This window comes from Neomonachus schauinslandi, chromosome 8 (assembly GCF_002201575.2).
Source record: "Neomonachus schauinslandi chromosome 8, ASM220157v2, whole genome shotgun sequence".
In the NCBI taxonomy this organism is placed as follows: domain Eukaryota; kingdom Metazoa; phylum Chordata; class Mammalia; order Carnivora; family Phocidae; genus Neomonachus; species Neomonachus schauinslandi.
Genome location: NC_058410.1, coordinates 98,064,469 through 98,080,843, shown reverse-complemented (window position 1 = coordinate 98,080,843; position 16,375 = coordinate 98,064,469). Strand labels below are relative to the sequence as shown.

At 44.6% G+C, this 16,375-nt stretch overlaps 1 protein-coding gene across 2 annotated transcripts in view; it reads left to right on the top strand.

Moving 5' to 3' along the window:
- Positions 1 to 11,643: 11,643 nt before the first annotated feature.
- Positions 11,644 to 16,375, top strand: part of FBXO9 (F-box protein 9) — a 40,019-nt gene continuing 35,287 nt past the window's right edge. For both annotated transcript variants that reach the window (XM_044917249.1, XM_021691889.1), the window contains exons 1-2: positions 11,644 to 12,009; positions 15,395 to 15,475. In XM_044917249.1, coding sequence (XP_044773184.1) covers positions 12,007 to 12,009; positions 15,395 to 15,475 — 84 coding nt within the window. In that variant the 5' untranslated portion in view covers positions 11,644 to 12,006. The remainder of the gene's footprint in view (positions 12,010 to 15,394; positions 15,476 to 16,375) is intronic.

Below are 16,375 nucleotides of genomic sequence, written 5' to 3'. Positions count from 1 at the left end.
GTCCCCACCTCACTGTCAGCCCTTCTCTGGGGTCAGGGACACGCAGGCCTGCCCTCGGCATCGGCGGGGACACTCACCGCGCTTCCTTCATCTCTGTGCCCTCACCCCTTACATTCCACTTGCAAATAGTAGGTACTCCTTGCTCGAATGGTCAAAATTTGAACTTTAGTCTTTTGCTATTTACATCCTGTACCACCCTTGGTAAGTATCTCCCAACACAGTGCTATTTCCTCGCGCGCGAAGTAATGATCATCAAATTGTTTGACCTGACCAGAAATGCTCTGAAATTCTAAAATGGAAGAATAGTAAATCCCATAGAAAGGCTGACGCAGGCAGGCCGCCGGGGCCCTCCTACCCCAACACTAGAATTACTGTGTCTCAGGGAATCACAGAAAGGCACCCTCAATGTCATCAGCTCAGGACTTTGGACAAGGCTCTACTCAACCAACAAAGACATACAGCTTTCTTTCGCTTGCAGAGTTCCGGCAAATCTTTGAAACAAATGTCATGGTTTCTCCGGCTACGTGGCATTGGGGAAACCTTCCTACGATCCGCCCCAATTCCCTCCCTTCGGCTTCAACCCTCAGCGGAGGCAAAGAACATCTGCTCCTGGCCGGCAGCTCATACCAGCTACCCTGCTCATTCACAGCCTGCAAAACAGGCTGGGAACCGTAGTCCATTCTTCAGTCTGAAACTTGAACCGTCATTGAATAAATGTGACAATTACTAATTTTTTAAAGAGAGAACACAAAACTGTACACAAACTTGGTCTTGTCTGGGAATTGCGGTTCACTGGCCCTGCTAAAATCAGACCCTTCTGAGCAGCTTTTCTCCCTCAGCCTTAATCGTGTTACACTGAAACTTATCTGTCCTCCTAAGAAAGCTGAATTATGTGCAAAACCATTAAATGGCCCTTCTCATGGCACTTCAGAGTTCCATTTTACTTTATCCTGCAGGTAACTACGCGTCATATTCTGGGTCCAAATGTGTCATAACTTTACAAGAGTTAATACTGTTAATTTACTTTAAAAGGGTACTAAAAATAGTACCATCTCTGTTTATATTTTCCTCTCTGGGGCCTAATCTTTCTGCCCATATTCATTTCAGCAAAAATATCTTCTAAGTATTTTACCTCTTGGATTAGCGCTTTTTTCTGCATTGGGGACAGCAGCTCGAAGCTAGAAGGCCAAAGGAACCTTCTTTATGTGGAATCTGCTTTGCTTTTACCTCGGCAAAGGCATGCATTAAAGATGCTTTTGGCTATTGCATCAGCTGGAGTGAGGGGAGAAGAAAATTAGCTAGCTGTTCCCCAGAACGTGTTCCACGCCTCTCTCTCTCCCTCTCCTCCTTCAACCCCACTTCTGAGCAAAGGACTCCTCGTGCACCAGGGTCCTTAATACCACGACTTCCCACTGCTTCTCCTACAGTACTGAAGGGCTCTCCGGCCCTGAACCAAAAAAATCTTAAGTCACTTGTAGATTATTTCTAAACGAGGGCATGTCACTATAGGTGGCTCACAGGGACTGTGAGGAGCTGAAGTTAGTGTGAAAGACTGAAGAGCGAGAGGAAGAATAACTTACCCTGACTTGTGTGAAACCGTGGATGAGCTCAGGGACAGTCCGTCCCCAAGCTTCACAAAGAAGGCTGTCGAGGATGGCAACAGTCAGGCCCGGCGGCCTGCCTGAGTACCACCTCATGACTGAAGGGTGGGCAGGGCAGGGTGAGGTGAAGATGAGGGGAGTGAATGAGAACATACCATCTATCTCAAGGGCTGTGCAAATCTGGTAACTCTGGAGCTGATCTCACTCAATGGAAGGTGTTTCACTATCATACACAACGAACAAGTCAATAAAACATATCAAAGAGGGAAAGGCTTAATATAAAAATGAAATAGGGCAGGGGTCAGCAAGCGTCTTCTGTGAAGAGCTAGTAAATATTTTCGGCTTTGAGGGCTATGTCTCCTATCACAACTACTCAATTCCACCAACACAGCACCAAAGCACTCATAAAGACAGTAGGTAAACGAATGGGCTGTGTTCCTATACAGTCTATTTAAAAAAACAGGCAGCAGGCAGAATATGCCTACAAAGCACAACTTGTCTACTCCTGAAACAGAGGAAATCTGCACAGAAATAAACATTTTAGCCCTCTCCATATAAGCCTTGTGTACCGTGGGGTTATAGAGGTTATGGGATTATACAAACTAGGTTTCTCCTGAGAATATAAATGCCTTGAGGGCAGAATTTTTATTAAGTTCATAACTCTATTTCCAGCACCTAGACGTGGACGTGGCATGCAGTTGGCACAAAATAGCTGCTCACAATAAACATTCGTTGAATGAATAAATTAATGAATGAGCACATTATGGGTCTGTAAAGGGTAATTTTCACTACTGGTGACTTTCCTGTACCACCAACCGCATTCCCACTCCCATCCCATCCCCTTGTGCCCCCCTTCTTTGCAAGATTGAATGATTATATGGGGGCCAGGACACAAAAATTATGAAGCCTTCTACGAATTTTTACACAAATGTACAAAAACATTTGTGTGGTTTTTTAAAAATTTTTTAAAAGATTTTATTTATTTATTCATGAGAGACAGAGAGAGAGGCAGAGGGAGAAGCAGGCTCCCCAAGGAGCAGGGAGTCCGATATGGGGCTCGATCCCAGGACCCCGGGATCATGACCTGAGCCGAAGGCAGATGCTTAACCATCTGAGTCACGCAGGCGCCCCAAACATTTTTTTTTTTTTTTTAATTTTTTTTTTTTTAAGATTTTATTTATTTATTTGTGAGAGAGACAATGAGAGACAGAGAGCATGAGAGGGAGGAGGGTCAGAGGGAGAAGCAGACTCCCCGCCAAGCAGGGAGCCCGATGCGGGACTCGATCCCGGGACTCCAGGATCATGACCTGAGCCGAAGGCAGTCGCTTAACCAACTGAGCCACCCAGGTGCCCCCAAACATTTGTTTTTTTAACAGCTGAGATAACATGAAGGAACACGTATCTTTTTTCTCACTCAGTTTTGTCCAAGTTAAATCACTCTTTAATAAATTTACTTTCAGAGCAAAGGCAACATCCAAGAGGCCAAAACCATTGTTATCTTCTGGGAACTACAAGTTCATGCAGATAGGACTTAGGTGATATTGTCCAATATGTGGTTGGACGTTACACCATAATACTTTACCTTTGGCTCTGGGACATTATCTTCCATAGTAACCACGAGGGCAGTCACTTGTTATCAGCACTTTATCACAGGTCATATTACACCTACAGGAAGGTAAAATACGACTCACATTGATCTTTCTTTCCTCACAAATATGGGGCTCCCACAAGTTCTTGGCCGTCACTGTCCATTTATCAAGTGGCTACAGCCCTGGGCAAGGTAGAAAAAGTACCAAAGTAAATGTGAGGCACTACTGTGGCCCTTCCATTTTATTTATTTATTTTATTTTTTTAAAGATTTTATTTATTTACTTGACAGAGAAAGACAGCTAGAGAGGGAACACAAGCAGAGGGAGTGGGAGAGGGAGAAGCAGGCTTCCCGCGGAGCAGGGAGACCAAAGCGGGGCTCGATCCCAGGACCCTGGGATCGTGACCTGAGCCGAAGGCAGACGCTTAATGGCTGAGCCACCCAGGTGCCCCGTGGCCCTTCCATTTTAAAAAATTGAGTTAAGATGACAAACTTAAAATTCCAGAAAAATTTAAAGTAATATAGAGCGCAATATTAATCAGTATAGATTGAATGCTAACTAAGTTCAATGGGACCTAAATTCAACATACAGCATATACAGCAGATGTAGCATAAGGCTGAGGAAACTTTAGACTACAGAATTAGATTTTGTTTTTCCTATAAGGGACTTTAATGATGATCTGATACCTTCACTTTACGGATGAGACCAGAGACCCAATTAATATGAATAGAATCTTCGTTATCTTCAGAGTAGCATATTTCTTTTTAAAGATTTTATTTATTTATTTGACAGACAGAGACACTGCGAGAGAGGGGACACAAGCAGGGGGAGAGGGAGAAGCAGGCTGCTGAGCAGGGAGCCCAATGCGGGGCTCGATCCCAGGACCCTGGGATCATGACCTGAGGGCAGATGCTTAACAACTGAGCCACGCAGGCGCCCCAGGAATGGAAGCTCTCCACTTGGATTAAGTATTTCCCTAGGACCGGCTGAATAGTAGTATGTTCCAAACGTCACACAGCCCCTCACTAGGAGCAGACGGTGAGTGTGAATGTCCACATCAACTTTCCTTACCATCTTGGGAAGACCTGTGCTGCTTCTTTTACTTCTTTGGCTGCGAGTAAAGACATCTCTGATTTCTTCCTGCCATAACACTCAGCACTGTAATGCAATTTGCCCCACAAAATGACTTGCTTTACCAAGTTGCTTTTATGAGGTAATTTTCCAGAACACATGTGTATGGATAACAACATCAGAGCTGTTTTGGGGTAAGCAAAGTCACAACCTAGGATATGGTTGCATCCTAACCCCCAAAGAACATGTGTGTATGTGTGTAAATCATCAAGCATACACCTCTGCGCATTCTCCCAGCCACACGCACTGAGGTCGGCAGAGAGGAGATTTCTAGTCCTCCAGTTGTACGCCCCCCTCAGGCCACTGTGGTTTGGCAAAGACTGCCAATGAGAGAATTTGAGTTAAGTGGGACGCTCCTCACAGGCTGACCGATCAGCATACACAGAAAGGTCACTGTACCCAGAATTTTTCCAAGAAAGCACCAGGCAAGGAGTCTTGCCATAAATACAGACACACACACATACCCCACAAGTAGAAAAACAGAAGGGCTAGGTACAACTCCAACTCAGCAAGATCCTACAAAACAAAAAGGAGGAGCTTTCTGCAAGAGAAGCCGTGAGAGAAACACACACACACACACACACACACACACACACACACACAACTAGAAGGCAGTAGCATTCCTGGCAAGGTTCAGATGGAAAAACAGCAACAGATCCCAGAAGCAGAGCTGTAGCCAGGAATAACCTCAGCTCAATCCATGTTAAGTAAGGGCAGGATAACACTCACGGAGGATTCGCTGCACGGTTGCCCTGTCCTTCGGGCCTCCAGGCTGAGCCATGACTTGTAGTAGACTACAAGTCAGTCAACAAATACCTACCAAATATGTCCTAAATGTTCAGGCCTCTGAGTCACTGAGTCACTGCGGAGGGATGAGCAGATTTTAGTCAGGCGTACATCAGGCCCTGTGGAGGCACTGTCGACCACCTTCACACCACCACCTGCTGGGGGAGGCATTTCCCCTCTTTCCAAATGCTAGGGGAAGGCCACAGGAGTAATAAGTGGAGTCAGGCCCTGACCGCAATTCTGCCTGACTCCAAAGCCCAAGACACCACATTACCAGCCTAAACTATGGCTTCTGCCCTGAAGAGGCTTAAAATAACCTAAACCATTTAGAGATCAATACAGCCAATATAATGAAGGATTAACAAACAAGTACCTTAAGACTTTAAAGACAGAGAGGGCGCCTGGGTGGCTCAGTTGGTTAAGCGACTGCCTTTGGCTCAGGTCATGATCCTGGAGTCCCGGGATGGAGTCCCGCATCGGGCTCCCTGCTCAGCAGGGAGTCTGCTTCTCCCTCTGACCCTCCCCCTCTTATGCTCTCTCTCTCTCTCTCTCATTCTCTCTCTCAAATAAATAAATAAAATCTTAAAAAAAAAATAGAAGAGAGGGGCACCTGGCTGGCTCAGTCCGGAGAGTGTGGGAATCTTGATCTCAGGGTCGTGAAAAAAGATACCACCTTGGGCGTAGAGATAACTTAAAAAAAAAAGAGCTTAGAAAAATAAAGAAAGAGAAGAGAAATGAGTAGCTAGAGAAGACATTAGGGAAGAAGGAGCGTGTGGGCTCCTTCTCAAGAGGATGGGTAAGATTTGCCTGGGAGAGTGGGGAGAAGGAGGGAGTTTCTAGGGGAGCAATGTGGGCAGTGACACTGCAGTGGGAATCAGCCTGGCCCCCTTAGCAGGACAGCAAGACCAAACCGCATAGAGCACGGGGATGTACGCTGAGCTGAAAATAGGATTTAGATAGGAGGGGTGAGGCCTGATTATGAACGCCTTGAAAAACCAGGCAAATTATTTTAGACCTGAGATAGCGAATGGAGAGGAAACAGGTTGAAAGGCAAGGAGAGAGTCGAGGAAGTGATAGTTTAGAAAAATTAGACGGACAACAAATGCTGAAGAGAACAGAAAGGGGAGCATCTCGTTCATTCATCCATTCATTCATTCAGCAAACAGATACTGAGGACTTAATTAAGAGCCGGGCTTGGACCTCCAGTCTGCAGGAGAGGCAGGATTAGAATATGGAGGGAGGGATCTGTATAAATCACATTTCAAAGGTCTTGGTGACTCACTGATACAGAGGATGAAGGAAATGAAGGAAAAGATGGTTAAAGATAATTCCAAAGGTTCAAGATTGACATGACTTTCCACCTTTACTGGGAACCTCAAAAGGCACTGAGAAGAAAACAATGAAAGTATAAAAAGAGCTTTGATGGTGTTGCACAGTCAACAAAACCCCCAAAGACCTGTTCTTTATCCTGGGAGCTCATTTACACGTAGTCTGTAGGTAAGAAACTTCAGTGAGAAAAACCACTTCTGTGTGACTAAATGCTGAGTTCCCTTGGCAAGGAGCACAGACCTCTGTCTACTCAGACAGGCTCCATCAATCCTCCAACACATCCCTCCATCATCTAAAACTAAGCCGATCTCACTAAGAAACGGGGCTGCCCACTCCTGCCCAGCCAACAGCTTTGACTTTGGAGAGGGGGCAAGGCAAAGTGGACAGGGGGGAAACAGAAAGTAGGCAGGGTCACATAGGGGGCTGGACCTTAGGGAGGCGGCAGTGGTACAGGATATCATTTTAAATAGAGGATTCCAGCACTGCTCTCATTTCTACACCCACTTCCTAGTGTATTACAATTACTGGTCCTCAGATAGATAGGAAGGCCTTAAAGAGTCTTTACCAAATAAAAAAAAAAAAAAGGATTCTTTACCAAATTGCAGCGCTTTGTCCAGAAACGATTTCAAATGTGCATATCTATGCATACATTAACTCCCAGTACAGCTAGCATATGGCTGAGACACAAATTTTTCTTAATAATTTATATGTTGACTACACAAATTTTAAGCTCGTTTTAATTTTACATTCAGCAACAGTACAGTTCACTATTGGGGCACATCCTGAAAGCCTACTCACTGGAAAAATGCAAGAAATGAAGAGTGTAGCTATCAAACTTCTATTGCTACAAAGAGTGCTCTGGGCCAAAAAAAACCACACAAGTCCCAATACCTTGGGGAAATCTAGACTTGCATGCAAAATTCAAGGCAGTATTCTCTCAGCATAGCCCAGTTTTAGCAAAAGCAGATCTTTACTTAATTATAAGTAGAAATGAATACTCTTTTCTGCAGAATGATGCCTTCAACTACTTTTATATTTAAAAGTAAAAGTAAAAGCCCTCAATGTCAGTGTCCAAGTCAGACTTGAAAAGGCACATTACGAAAGAAACGGCTGCTCTGGAAAAATCCTTCAACATCCCTCTCATAACATCTACTCAGATTAGTAAGAAGAAATCAGAGCAGAAAGAAACCCAGTGAAAAATGGTTGCACATAAATGTGGGAGGATTCCTGCTAAGACCCCATGTGGGACAGCCACAGGCCTAGTCAGGAAAATTCCAAGAACAAGTCCTCCACATCCTACTAAAGGGGCTTCAAACCCGGCAAGGGTCTTTCCCCTCTCTAACACCGAAAGGTAAACACCCATTAAAATCTTCCAGACTCCGAGCAACCCGGAGTTTCCATGCCAAGAGGGAGAGAGAGCCACTGACCGTGGAGAGAAACTACAGCCCATTAGCCTCTCCCTCTCCTTGCAGCCCCTCGCGGGGGCCCCGGGAGGAATCCCTCCGCAGCTCCAGTCCTTCACCCCCAGTGACAGGTCGCTCAGCTGAAGCCCCTAAATCCCTGGCCCCACTTACTGGCGTCGCGAACCCAGGCGGGGGCCCGCCCCTGCGGTGAGCGCAGCTCCTCGGCGACTGGGGCGCAGCGGCCCGCAGGGGAACTGGGGATGGGGGCGATCCCTGCTAGGACAGACCGAGCGGTCCGTGCAGGGACGCCCGGGAGGTCCGGCGAGTCGCACGGGCCGCGCGGCGCATGGTGGAGCAGCAGGAACCCGGCCGCTCTCCAGCCTCCGGCAGAAAAACAAACAAAAGGCAGGGAGGCTTCTAGCGGGGACGACCGGCCGCTTTCCCTGGGAAAAGTTACCCTGCAGCTCCCCTCGCTGGCCCAGCGCGTCCCTGCACCACGTCCAGGCCGCCCAGGGGCGCCGAGCCGCGGCGCTGCGCTCCCCGCCGGGGCGGACCGAGCCCAGGGATCCCTGCGGCCCGCTGACCGCCCGTGCGCCCCCCAGCTCCACACGCACGTCTTTTTTGCAGGTCGGCTGCATCAGGTATCAAGATTTAGAAATGGAGGCGGTGCACCCACGTTCTGAGTATATTTCATTTCAGGTAATCGTGGTGAAAACCTTTTCCCGGCTTTAAAAAAACGTAACCGGGGATGCAGGACATTGTGAATGAAGTCAGTGCCACTGAAATGTACACTCCAACATGGTTAAGATGGCAGATTCTGTTTTACCGCAATAATATTTTAAAATAAAAACGCAACGGATTGCCCGATAGCATTCATTTGAACTTGAAGAGTTCTATGGTTAGTAACTTTAGCTGTTAGACTGGATTGTTATCCAGGTGGGAAACGGACTAGATACGATCTAGGCAACAATTGTCCTCTGTGTGTAACTAGTTATATGTAATCTAACACTTATACTTGCATGTTAAACACTCGTGTCATAAATTATATTGTAGACATTACCTTAAATCATCCACATAAGGACTGGTTATGAAGTGACTTGAAAAAAGAAACTGCTTCAAGGCCCCCGATTTAACTTACAGAGGGGCACCTGGGTGGCTTAGTCGGTTAAGCATCTGCCTTCGGCTCAGGTCAAGATCCCAGCGTCCTGGTATGGAGCCCCGCATCCAGCTCCCTGTTCCGCGGTGGGCCTACTTCGCTCTCTCCCATCCCCTCTGCTGTGTTCCCTCTCTCTCTGTCAAAATAAAAATAAATAAAATACTTAAATTTACATAATTGCCCCAGGACTTTATATTTTTCAGAACTAGTTTAATGCCCATAGCAGAGGGGGCAACTTTAGTTGGAGGCATCAGAATCATCTGAGGGCTTGGGAAAACAGATTGCTGGTCCTTATTCCCAGAATTCTGGTGCTGATACTTCTGGTCCAGGGAACCACACTGCCCGAAGCAACACAATTTTAATCCATAAAGGAATAGTCCATTTACACACTGTGGATCTTTCTCTGAGTTTAAATTCTCCAGCTCATCACGATATCGATTTTCTCTCCTTTTATTTTTGAATTCTAAGAACTCAAGGCATTGTTTTTTCCTAATAGAATCTATGACAAAGACCTGAATCCCTCTCTCTTCTTGCTCCTATAGAAGAAACCCACAAGATACATGTCCCAGATGGGAAAGGATCATCTGGCCCCTTGGCAGTCTTGTGTTTATCCATATTAACACCCCCCAAACCATATGGCAAATGAAAATTGAAAGTCTTTATCAATGAAAAGATAGGGAGACAAGAGGGGTAACCTAACAAATTATATAACTACTCCCATGAAAAGTGATTTTTAAAGTATCTGAAATTACCAGTTTTAGTCAAATCCAGTTGTCCAAGCAAGTCTACCCAGCAAATACTCTCTTGGTCTACCTTTAACAAGGGTCCACTGAGCTAGTAAGTGATTTAGGTCAGGAAAATTACAATCCTGTAAACATAATATGATAGGATAATACAAACCTGAAGTCTAGTGGATACAGCAGATACTTGTCTAAAATAGAACATTAGTAACTGAAACAAAACAGCATTTTATTTATCTATTTATTTATTTATGATTTATTTATGATTCATTTATTTGACAGAGAGACAGAGAGAAAGAGCACAAGCAGGGGGAGCAGCAGAGGGAGAGGGAGAAGCAGGCTCTCCATTGAGCAGGGAGCCCGATGAGGGATAGATCTCAGGACCCCAGGATCATGACCTGAGCTGAAGGCAGATGCTTCACTGACTGAGTCACCTAGGTGCCCCCATAATGGCATTTTAATAAAATAGGTGCTTAATTTATCATTATGAATGCTAATTATTATTTTATTAAGCTTTATTATTAGCAAGAATAGAAATCATCTGTATTAATTAACCAAGATATCTTAAATTAGCATTGAACACGTTTAATGAAATTGAGTAGTTCTGAAAACATTTCAATACCTCATTGTTCATTTGCGAAACTGATTTTTTGTGTTGAGTTACATATATCATTTTCTTCAATTATAAATCCTAACATCTGACCTTCCCCCCCCCATTTAAATTGCAAAATCCAATTTTAAATAGGTCATTGGGAGGAAAGTCATCTTTAAAAGGCTTTTTAAGTTTCCTTTAAAAATTAAAAACTTAAATTTTTTGGCCTTCGTTAAACATGAAGTTACTTTTTCTAGGTAGCTGATTTAGGGAGCAAATAAAAACACCTATCCGAAGGGTGGATCCTAATATTAAAAGAAAGCAGCTCACCATTTTGCCACCCCCCCTTTATTACTCTATTTTTCTGCCGAAGATGTATTGCATTTCTAATATCTCCAGAATAAAATAATGGATAAGAGACTTAAATTCTGTGGGCTCGATGAACTAGTGTCTTGGAAACCTGATCACTGCTATAGTACCTGACGCCTGGTAGAAATCATAGAAACTCAGTAAATGTTCGCCGAAAGAAGGTAAGAAGCTGTAAGACTGTAGGTTTTCACAGAGCATGCAAACTTCCGTAATGAAAATAATGTAAAGTGTGGAAAAATAATAAATTGCCTGATAAATAAGAGGGTCTTCTTAGGAAACAAAGTCAGGTGTTGGACTTTTAACAGGCGGGGCTAGTATCGCGGGTAAGTTCCGGCACTTTATGAGAAACAGCGGACTACAAATCCCAGAGTACATCTCGAGCGCCGTCTCCGCAGGACTCGGGTTTCAGGGCCTTAGGAGCCGCCTCAACGTCTTTCTCCCGTTGCATGATGGGATCTGTAGTAAGACATGCCTTGCGGTGGCTCTATTTTCCTCTTGCTTCTCTCTTAAGCCTATATTTTCCTCAGCCTCCAGATCCGTGCTTTCAAAAAGTTTAGTCATTGTAACAGCCTGTGACTATAGTGGAGTTTCACTATTTCCCTGCATTCCTGGCGTGGGACTCTAGACAACCCCCGAAAAGCGTGTAGCGACCCCTCAGAGCACCAAGTTCAGTGCTCTTTAAGGAATGTTTGCCTTAGGGTCTCAACCCTAAATTTGAGTTATACACATTATTTAGATAATGGTGGTTCAAATTTGCATAAGGGGTCACTGAGACAAATACGTGGGTTGAATTTGGGGTCAGCAAATTGGTGACCTGACTGCCAATTCAGCCTCGCGCACACAGTGGGCCCGCACCACCGACCCCTCCACTAGGCAGCGCACGCGAGGCAGGGGAGCCGTGAGGCGCACGCAGGCAGTGCGATACTGCGCATGCTCAGTGCGTCGACCCAGGTTTCCGCAGTAGAGGGGGCAGCTCCGCCGCGGCGTCCGGGGTTTCCAGCAGCGCCGACGTTCTGGTGTTCGCACGGTCCTCGGCCTCCGCTGGCAGCGGGCGTCCCTCCGCTCGGCGACTTCCCGGCCGTCGCTCTAGCGCGCCCGGATCTGGCCCCCTGCCCCACGAAGATGGCTGCCGTACGCCGGGCCCGCAGTTACTGCCGCTGCCTGGTGCGCTTCTCCGACCGAGAACTCTGCTAAGCCCTGTTGCAGCAGACGGGCAGGAGTAGACACCCGGACACCCAGCACACCTCCTCGGGGGAGCGGTGCAGAGGGGGCGCGGAGAGCCCCCGACCGCGGCCGGCTGCCCCGCCAGCATGGTAACCCGGGAGGGGGCTCGGAGGGACGCTTCGAGGCGGGAGTGCGGTGTGCACAAGGGGTTAGGCCTGGGGGGAGCCCCTAGAGAGCGGGAAGTGGAGACTGGGAGGAGTGGCAGCTGCTCGGCCGCCACCCACTGTAGGGCCCTTGGCCTGAGCGGGAGTGGAGCGGGTGCCAGCCCTGACCGCTCCCCGGGGTTCCTTCCTGCTGAACTCCCCAGTAGCCGGGACCCGATGTGAGGAAGCGCGGGTGTGCAGGACAGCAGAGAAGAATGCCTCTTCTTGGTTCGCTGAGGACATTGAGCCAATCTTACCCTCCTCGAGGGATTTTATCAAAAGCAGTGAGCATAGGTTGAGGTGAGCCATTGCAGCGTCTAAAACTGGCGTGGGGGGGGGGGCGGGCGCGGAAGGGAGCCTTGGCAAACGGGGACACTTGTTGATTGCTACCCCTCCGGAAAGCAGTACCCACGGAGAAGCCGTTCAGGTCCTTTAAGGAGTCCTGGGATTAGGACGCACCTGCCCCATGACACGTCAGTGCGGAGGGTAGGATGTTGGCAGGCGGTACTGGCGGTGTGGGATCAGAGGGATTATGTCTCACTTCGTAGCGGTGAGGGCCTGAGCAGCGTCAGTGCGGTCCAAATGGAGAGACACTGAGTTAAGCTCCAGAAATTGACAACGCAAATTCCATGGGACTATTGCATGCTGGAATATGTAGTCTCTGCTCTATGCTACCTTTCTTTGGTTTTGAATAAATTTCCCATTTAAGAAACTAATCTCTGGCTAGGATTAAATGAATCAAGTGTGAAATGATACTAAACTAATGAGTTCATCGTAGACAGTCAAATATTTATTGAATAAATGGATGGCTGAAAGAATTTATTAAGTTAACCTGGAGGATAGAAAAAGCAGTAATTGACAATGCCCTTCAGCTTTCAGAAGTGGTTCTCTAACCAGGATTAATCACTTAACTTTTTATATTTCATTAATCCTGTGTGTAAAACAGGAGTAAAATGATGGAGACATAAACTATTCAAGCGAAAGGTGCTGTGTAGGTCAGATTCAATTATGAAAAATAAAGTGAAAATCTCTGGGTGACAGCTGGGGACCTACTTATTTCAAGTGGTATTTGAGTTGGCAAAATGTAGTAAAACTCCCAATTTGATAGTTTAATGGTTATCGTACTGCCAGAATCAAAGTAATTTATTTATTCAAGAATAACACAGGAACTCAGGGGAGAAGGTGCTTTGTGTATTATGGATTTCTCATTGCTTTTCCTCATCCTTGAGATATGCACTATACGTCCGCATGACTCTATTTATTAATTCAGGCAATTTTTTTGAGTACTTATTAGTAGCCTGGCATAATGCTAGGCCCCCAGCACAATATTAGATCTTCAGTATAACCAGATCAAATCACCAAAGGTGATTCATGGTAAACTTTTAATCATAGAATGTCATATATGAAAAGGGACCTCGGAGGTTACCACATCCAACACCCTCTCTTTACAGATGTGAAAGCTGAGGCCTGGACAGGCTTTTACTATGATTCAAGCAATGTGTTTTGCTCTCTGAGATGACAAACATGACTGATCCTTGTTCCCAGTGCACTGACTCTAGGGAAGAGACAAAATGTCAATACAAGTGTTAGGTGCTGTGATATAAGCCCAGGTTTTGTAGGAAAACAAAGGCAATTCACAGGAGCAGAAAATGCTTCTTACCGGGATAATCCCTGAGCTGAACCTTAAAGGGTGAGAAATAGCCAAGTGAGGAAGAAATTATTCCTGATGGAGAGAACAAGCAGCATATGCAAGAGCTTGGACCTGGAGAGAGCAGGGAAAGCTCTTGAAAGAAGTCACTTTGGGCGCCTGGGTGGCTCAGTCGTTAAGTGTCTGCCTTCGGCTCAGGTCAAGATCCCAGCATCGAGCCCCGCATCGGGCTCCCTGCTCGGCGGGAAGCCTGCTTCTCCCTCTCCCACTCCCCCTGCTTGTGTTCCCTCTCTCGCTGTGTCTCTCTCTGTCAAATAAATAAATAAAATCTTTAAAAAAAAAAAAAAGTCACTTTAGCATGACTGTTCGGATAGAGTTAGAAGGTTGAGTTACTAAGGGGATACCCTAGGGAGCTCAGGTCCCTTCCCTGTACTTAGCGTTTACAGTAATAAATCAGCCTCTTACTGGAGAATGGAAAGAGCCTTTTCAATGGGATCTATAAATTCAGAGTCCTTCATTATGTATTTTCCTATTAGTAGGAAAGCTCCCAGCTTAAAGAGACGAAAAAATATATTTGATGATACATTAATGCTTCCATTTTCCAGTTTTCTGGAAATTAATTCAGAATCTTGGCCTCTTTCATTTATTTTTTCATTAATTTATCCTTTACAGTGAGCCTAGCACTTTATTTTATACCAACTACTTCAAGACTTAATGGCACCTCTGCTTTGAGCCTGGTAGTCAGAGATAAGATGTGGGGCTTATTTATGTTGCTCTGTAAAGTACTGCACGCATGTCTGGTGGCCGAGTTCAGAAATATGTGTTAATATAAATGGTTTTGTCCTAGAAACAAATCACAATGAAAATCTACAATTATTAAGCTTACATCTTTGGAGCAAGTGAAATTGGTTTCATTATTTATTTCTGACCCTCAGGTCATTTCCCCTATTGTTACATTATAGGACTGAACACATGAAGTGTTGAGCAAGTCCCATTTGCTAGTAAGTCTGTTAGCCAACAGACTGACCTGAGGCAACATGTCATTTTCCCTGATAGGTAGGATTCGGTTTAATTTAGCAAACATATATTGAGAATAATACAAGGATAGAATGTAAGGAAACTGACCTGAGACGTGTACTAAGCCGCAGGCCATTCCACAGTAATTCCAGTCCAGTTTTATTCCACTTTAAATCAATCCAGTGTATAAAAATCTGGGTTTGTGAAACAGAACAGGCTTCTTTACAAAAACATTCACTACTACATGTCTTTGATTAATGAGCTTTCCTAGGACATTTAAAATAATAGACAAAAGTCATATTCACGTATTGGGAACATACCAGCCGTGTAAAAGGAAGAACATCCAAATATGGACTAAAAACAGTCAAATTTTAAGTGATCCATGAAACAAAAACTATTTGCTGAACTCTATGCTGCCACTACGTTATTTTTTGAAGCAAAGTTGTTTTAAATCACCTACCAAAACATTTTAACTGAAGCACAGTGAAGTTGTTTATTCTACAATGTTACTAAAGTATCAAATAATTAAACTTAGCTGTGAAGGGGATACCTAGAGAGAAGCAACTAAATATTTCACTGGACAGGTAGCTCAAGGAGATGTGGATTACAGAGGGAAACTGATGTTCGCATATTCCTGATGAATTCTTTTGGTTTTTCTCCCCTCAGGCAGAAGCTGAGGAAGATTGTCATTCTGATGTCAGAGCAGAAGATGATGAAAATGAAAGCCCTGCTGAAACAGATCTGCAGGCATGTTTCTTCAAGTGTATATTTAATTCTTATTCCATTGCTTTCCATGCATAAGCAAAAATTGGCCGTACTTATGAAGATTTATCAGTTCTCTCTCTCTTTTTTTTTTTAATTTTTTAAATTCTTATGTTAATCCCCATCTTTTTTTTTTTTTTTGATTACTTATGTATTTAAGTAATCTCTATCCCCAGTGTGGGGTTCGAACTCACAACCCCCAAGATCAAGAGTCCCATGCTCTTCTGACTGAGCCAGCTAGGTGCTCCAAGATTTATCGGTTCTTATTTGCATTGAACTTAACTATTTTCATACTGGTTTACAGAATGTGCAAATTAAAGCTGTGTTACAGATTTTTTTTTTTAACCATTTGTCACCATATGTCATTATAGTATCATTGGCTATATTCCCTATGGTATACTTTTCATCTGGTGACTTATTTATTTTATATTAGTCCCCTTCACCTTTTTGCCTATTGCCTCATTGTCCCCTCTTCCAGCCACCAAGTTTCTTCTCTGTATTTATGAATCTGTTTCTGTTTTCTTGTCTTTTCATTTGTTTTGTTTTTTAGATTCTATGTATAAGTGAAATCGTATGGCATTTGTCTTTCTCTTACTTGACTTAGCATTGTATCCCCTAGGTCCATCCATATTGTCAAAAATAGCAAGATCTCACTCCTTTTTGTGGCTGAGTAATATTCTGTTGTGTGTGTGTACACACATATATGTTGACACATACAACATCTTTATCCATTTATCTATTGATGGATACTTTAGGTTGCTTCCATATGCTTCCATATCTTGGCTATTTTAAATAATGCTGCAATAAACAGAGAGGTACATAAAACTTTTTTTTGTTTGTTTTGAGGTACATGTATCTTTTCAAATTAGTGTTTTAGTTTCCTTT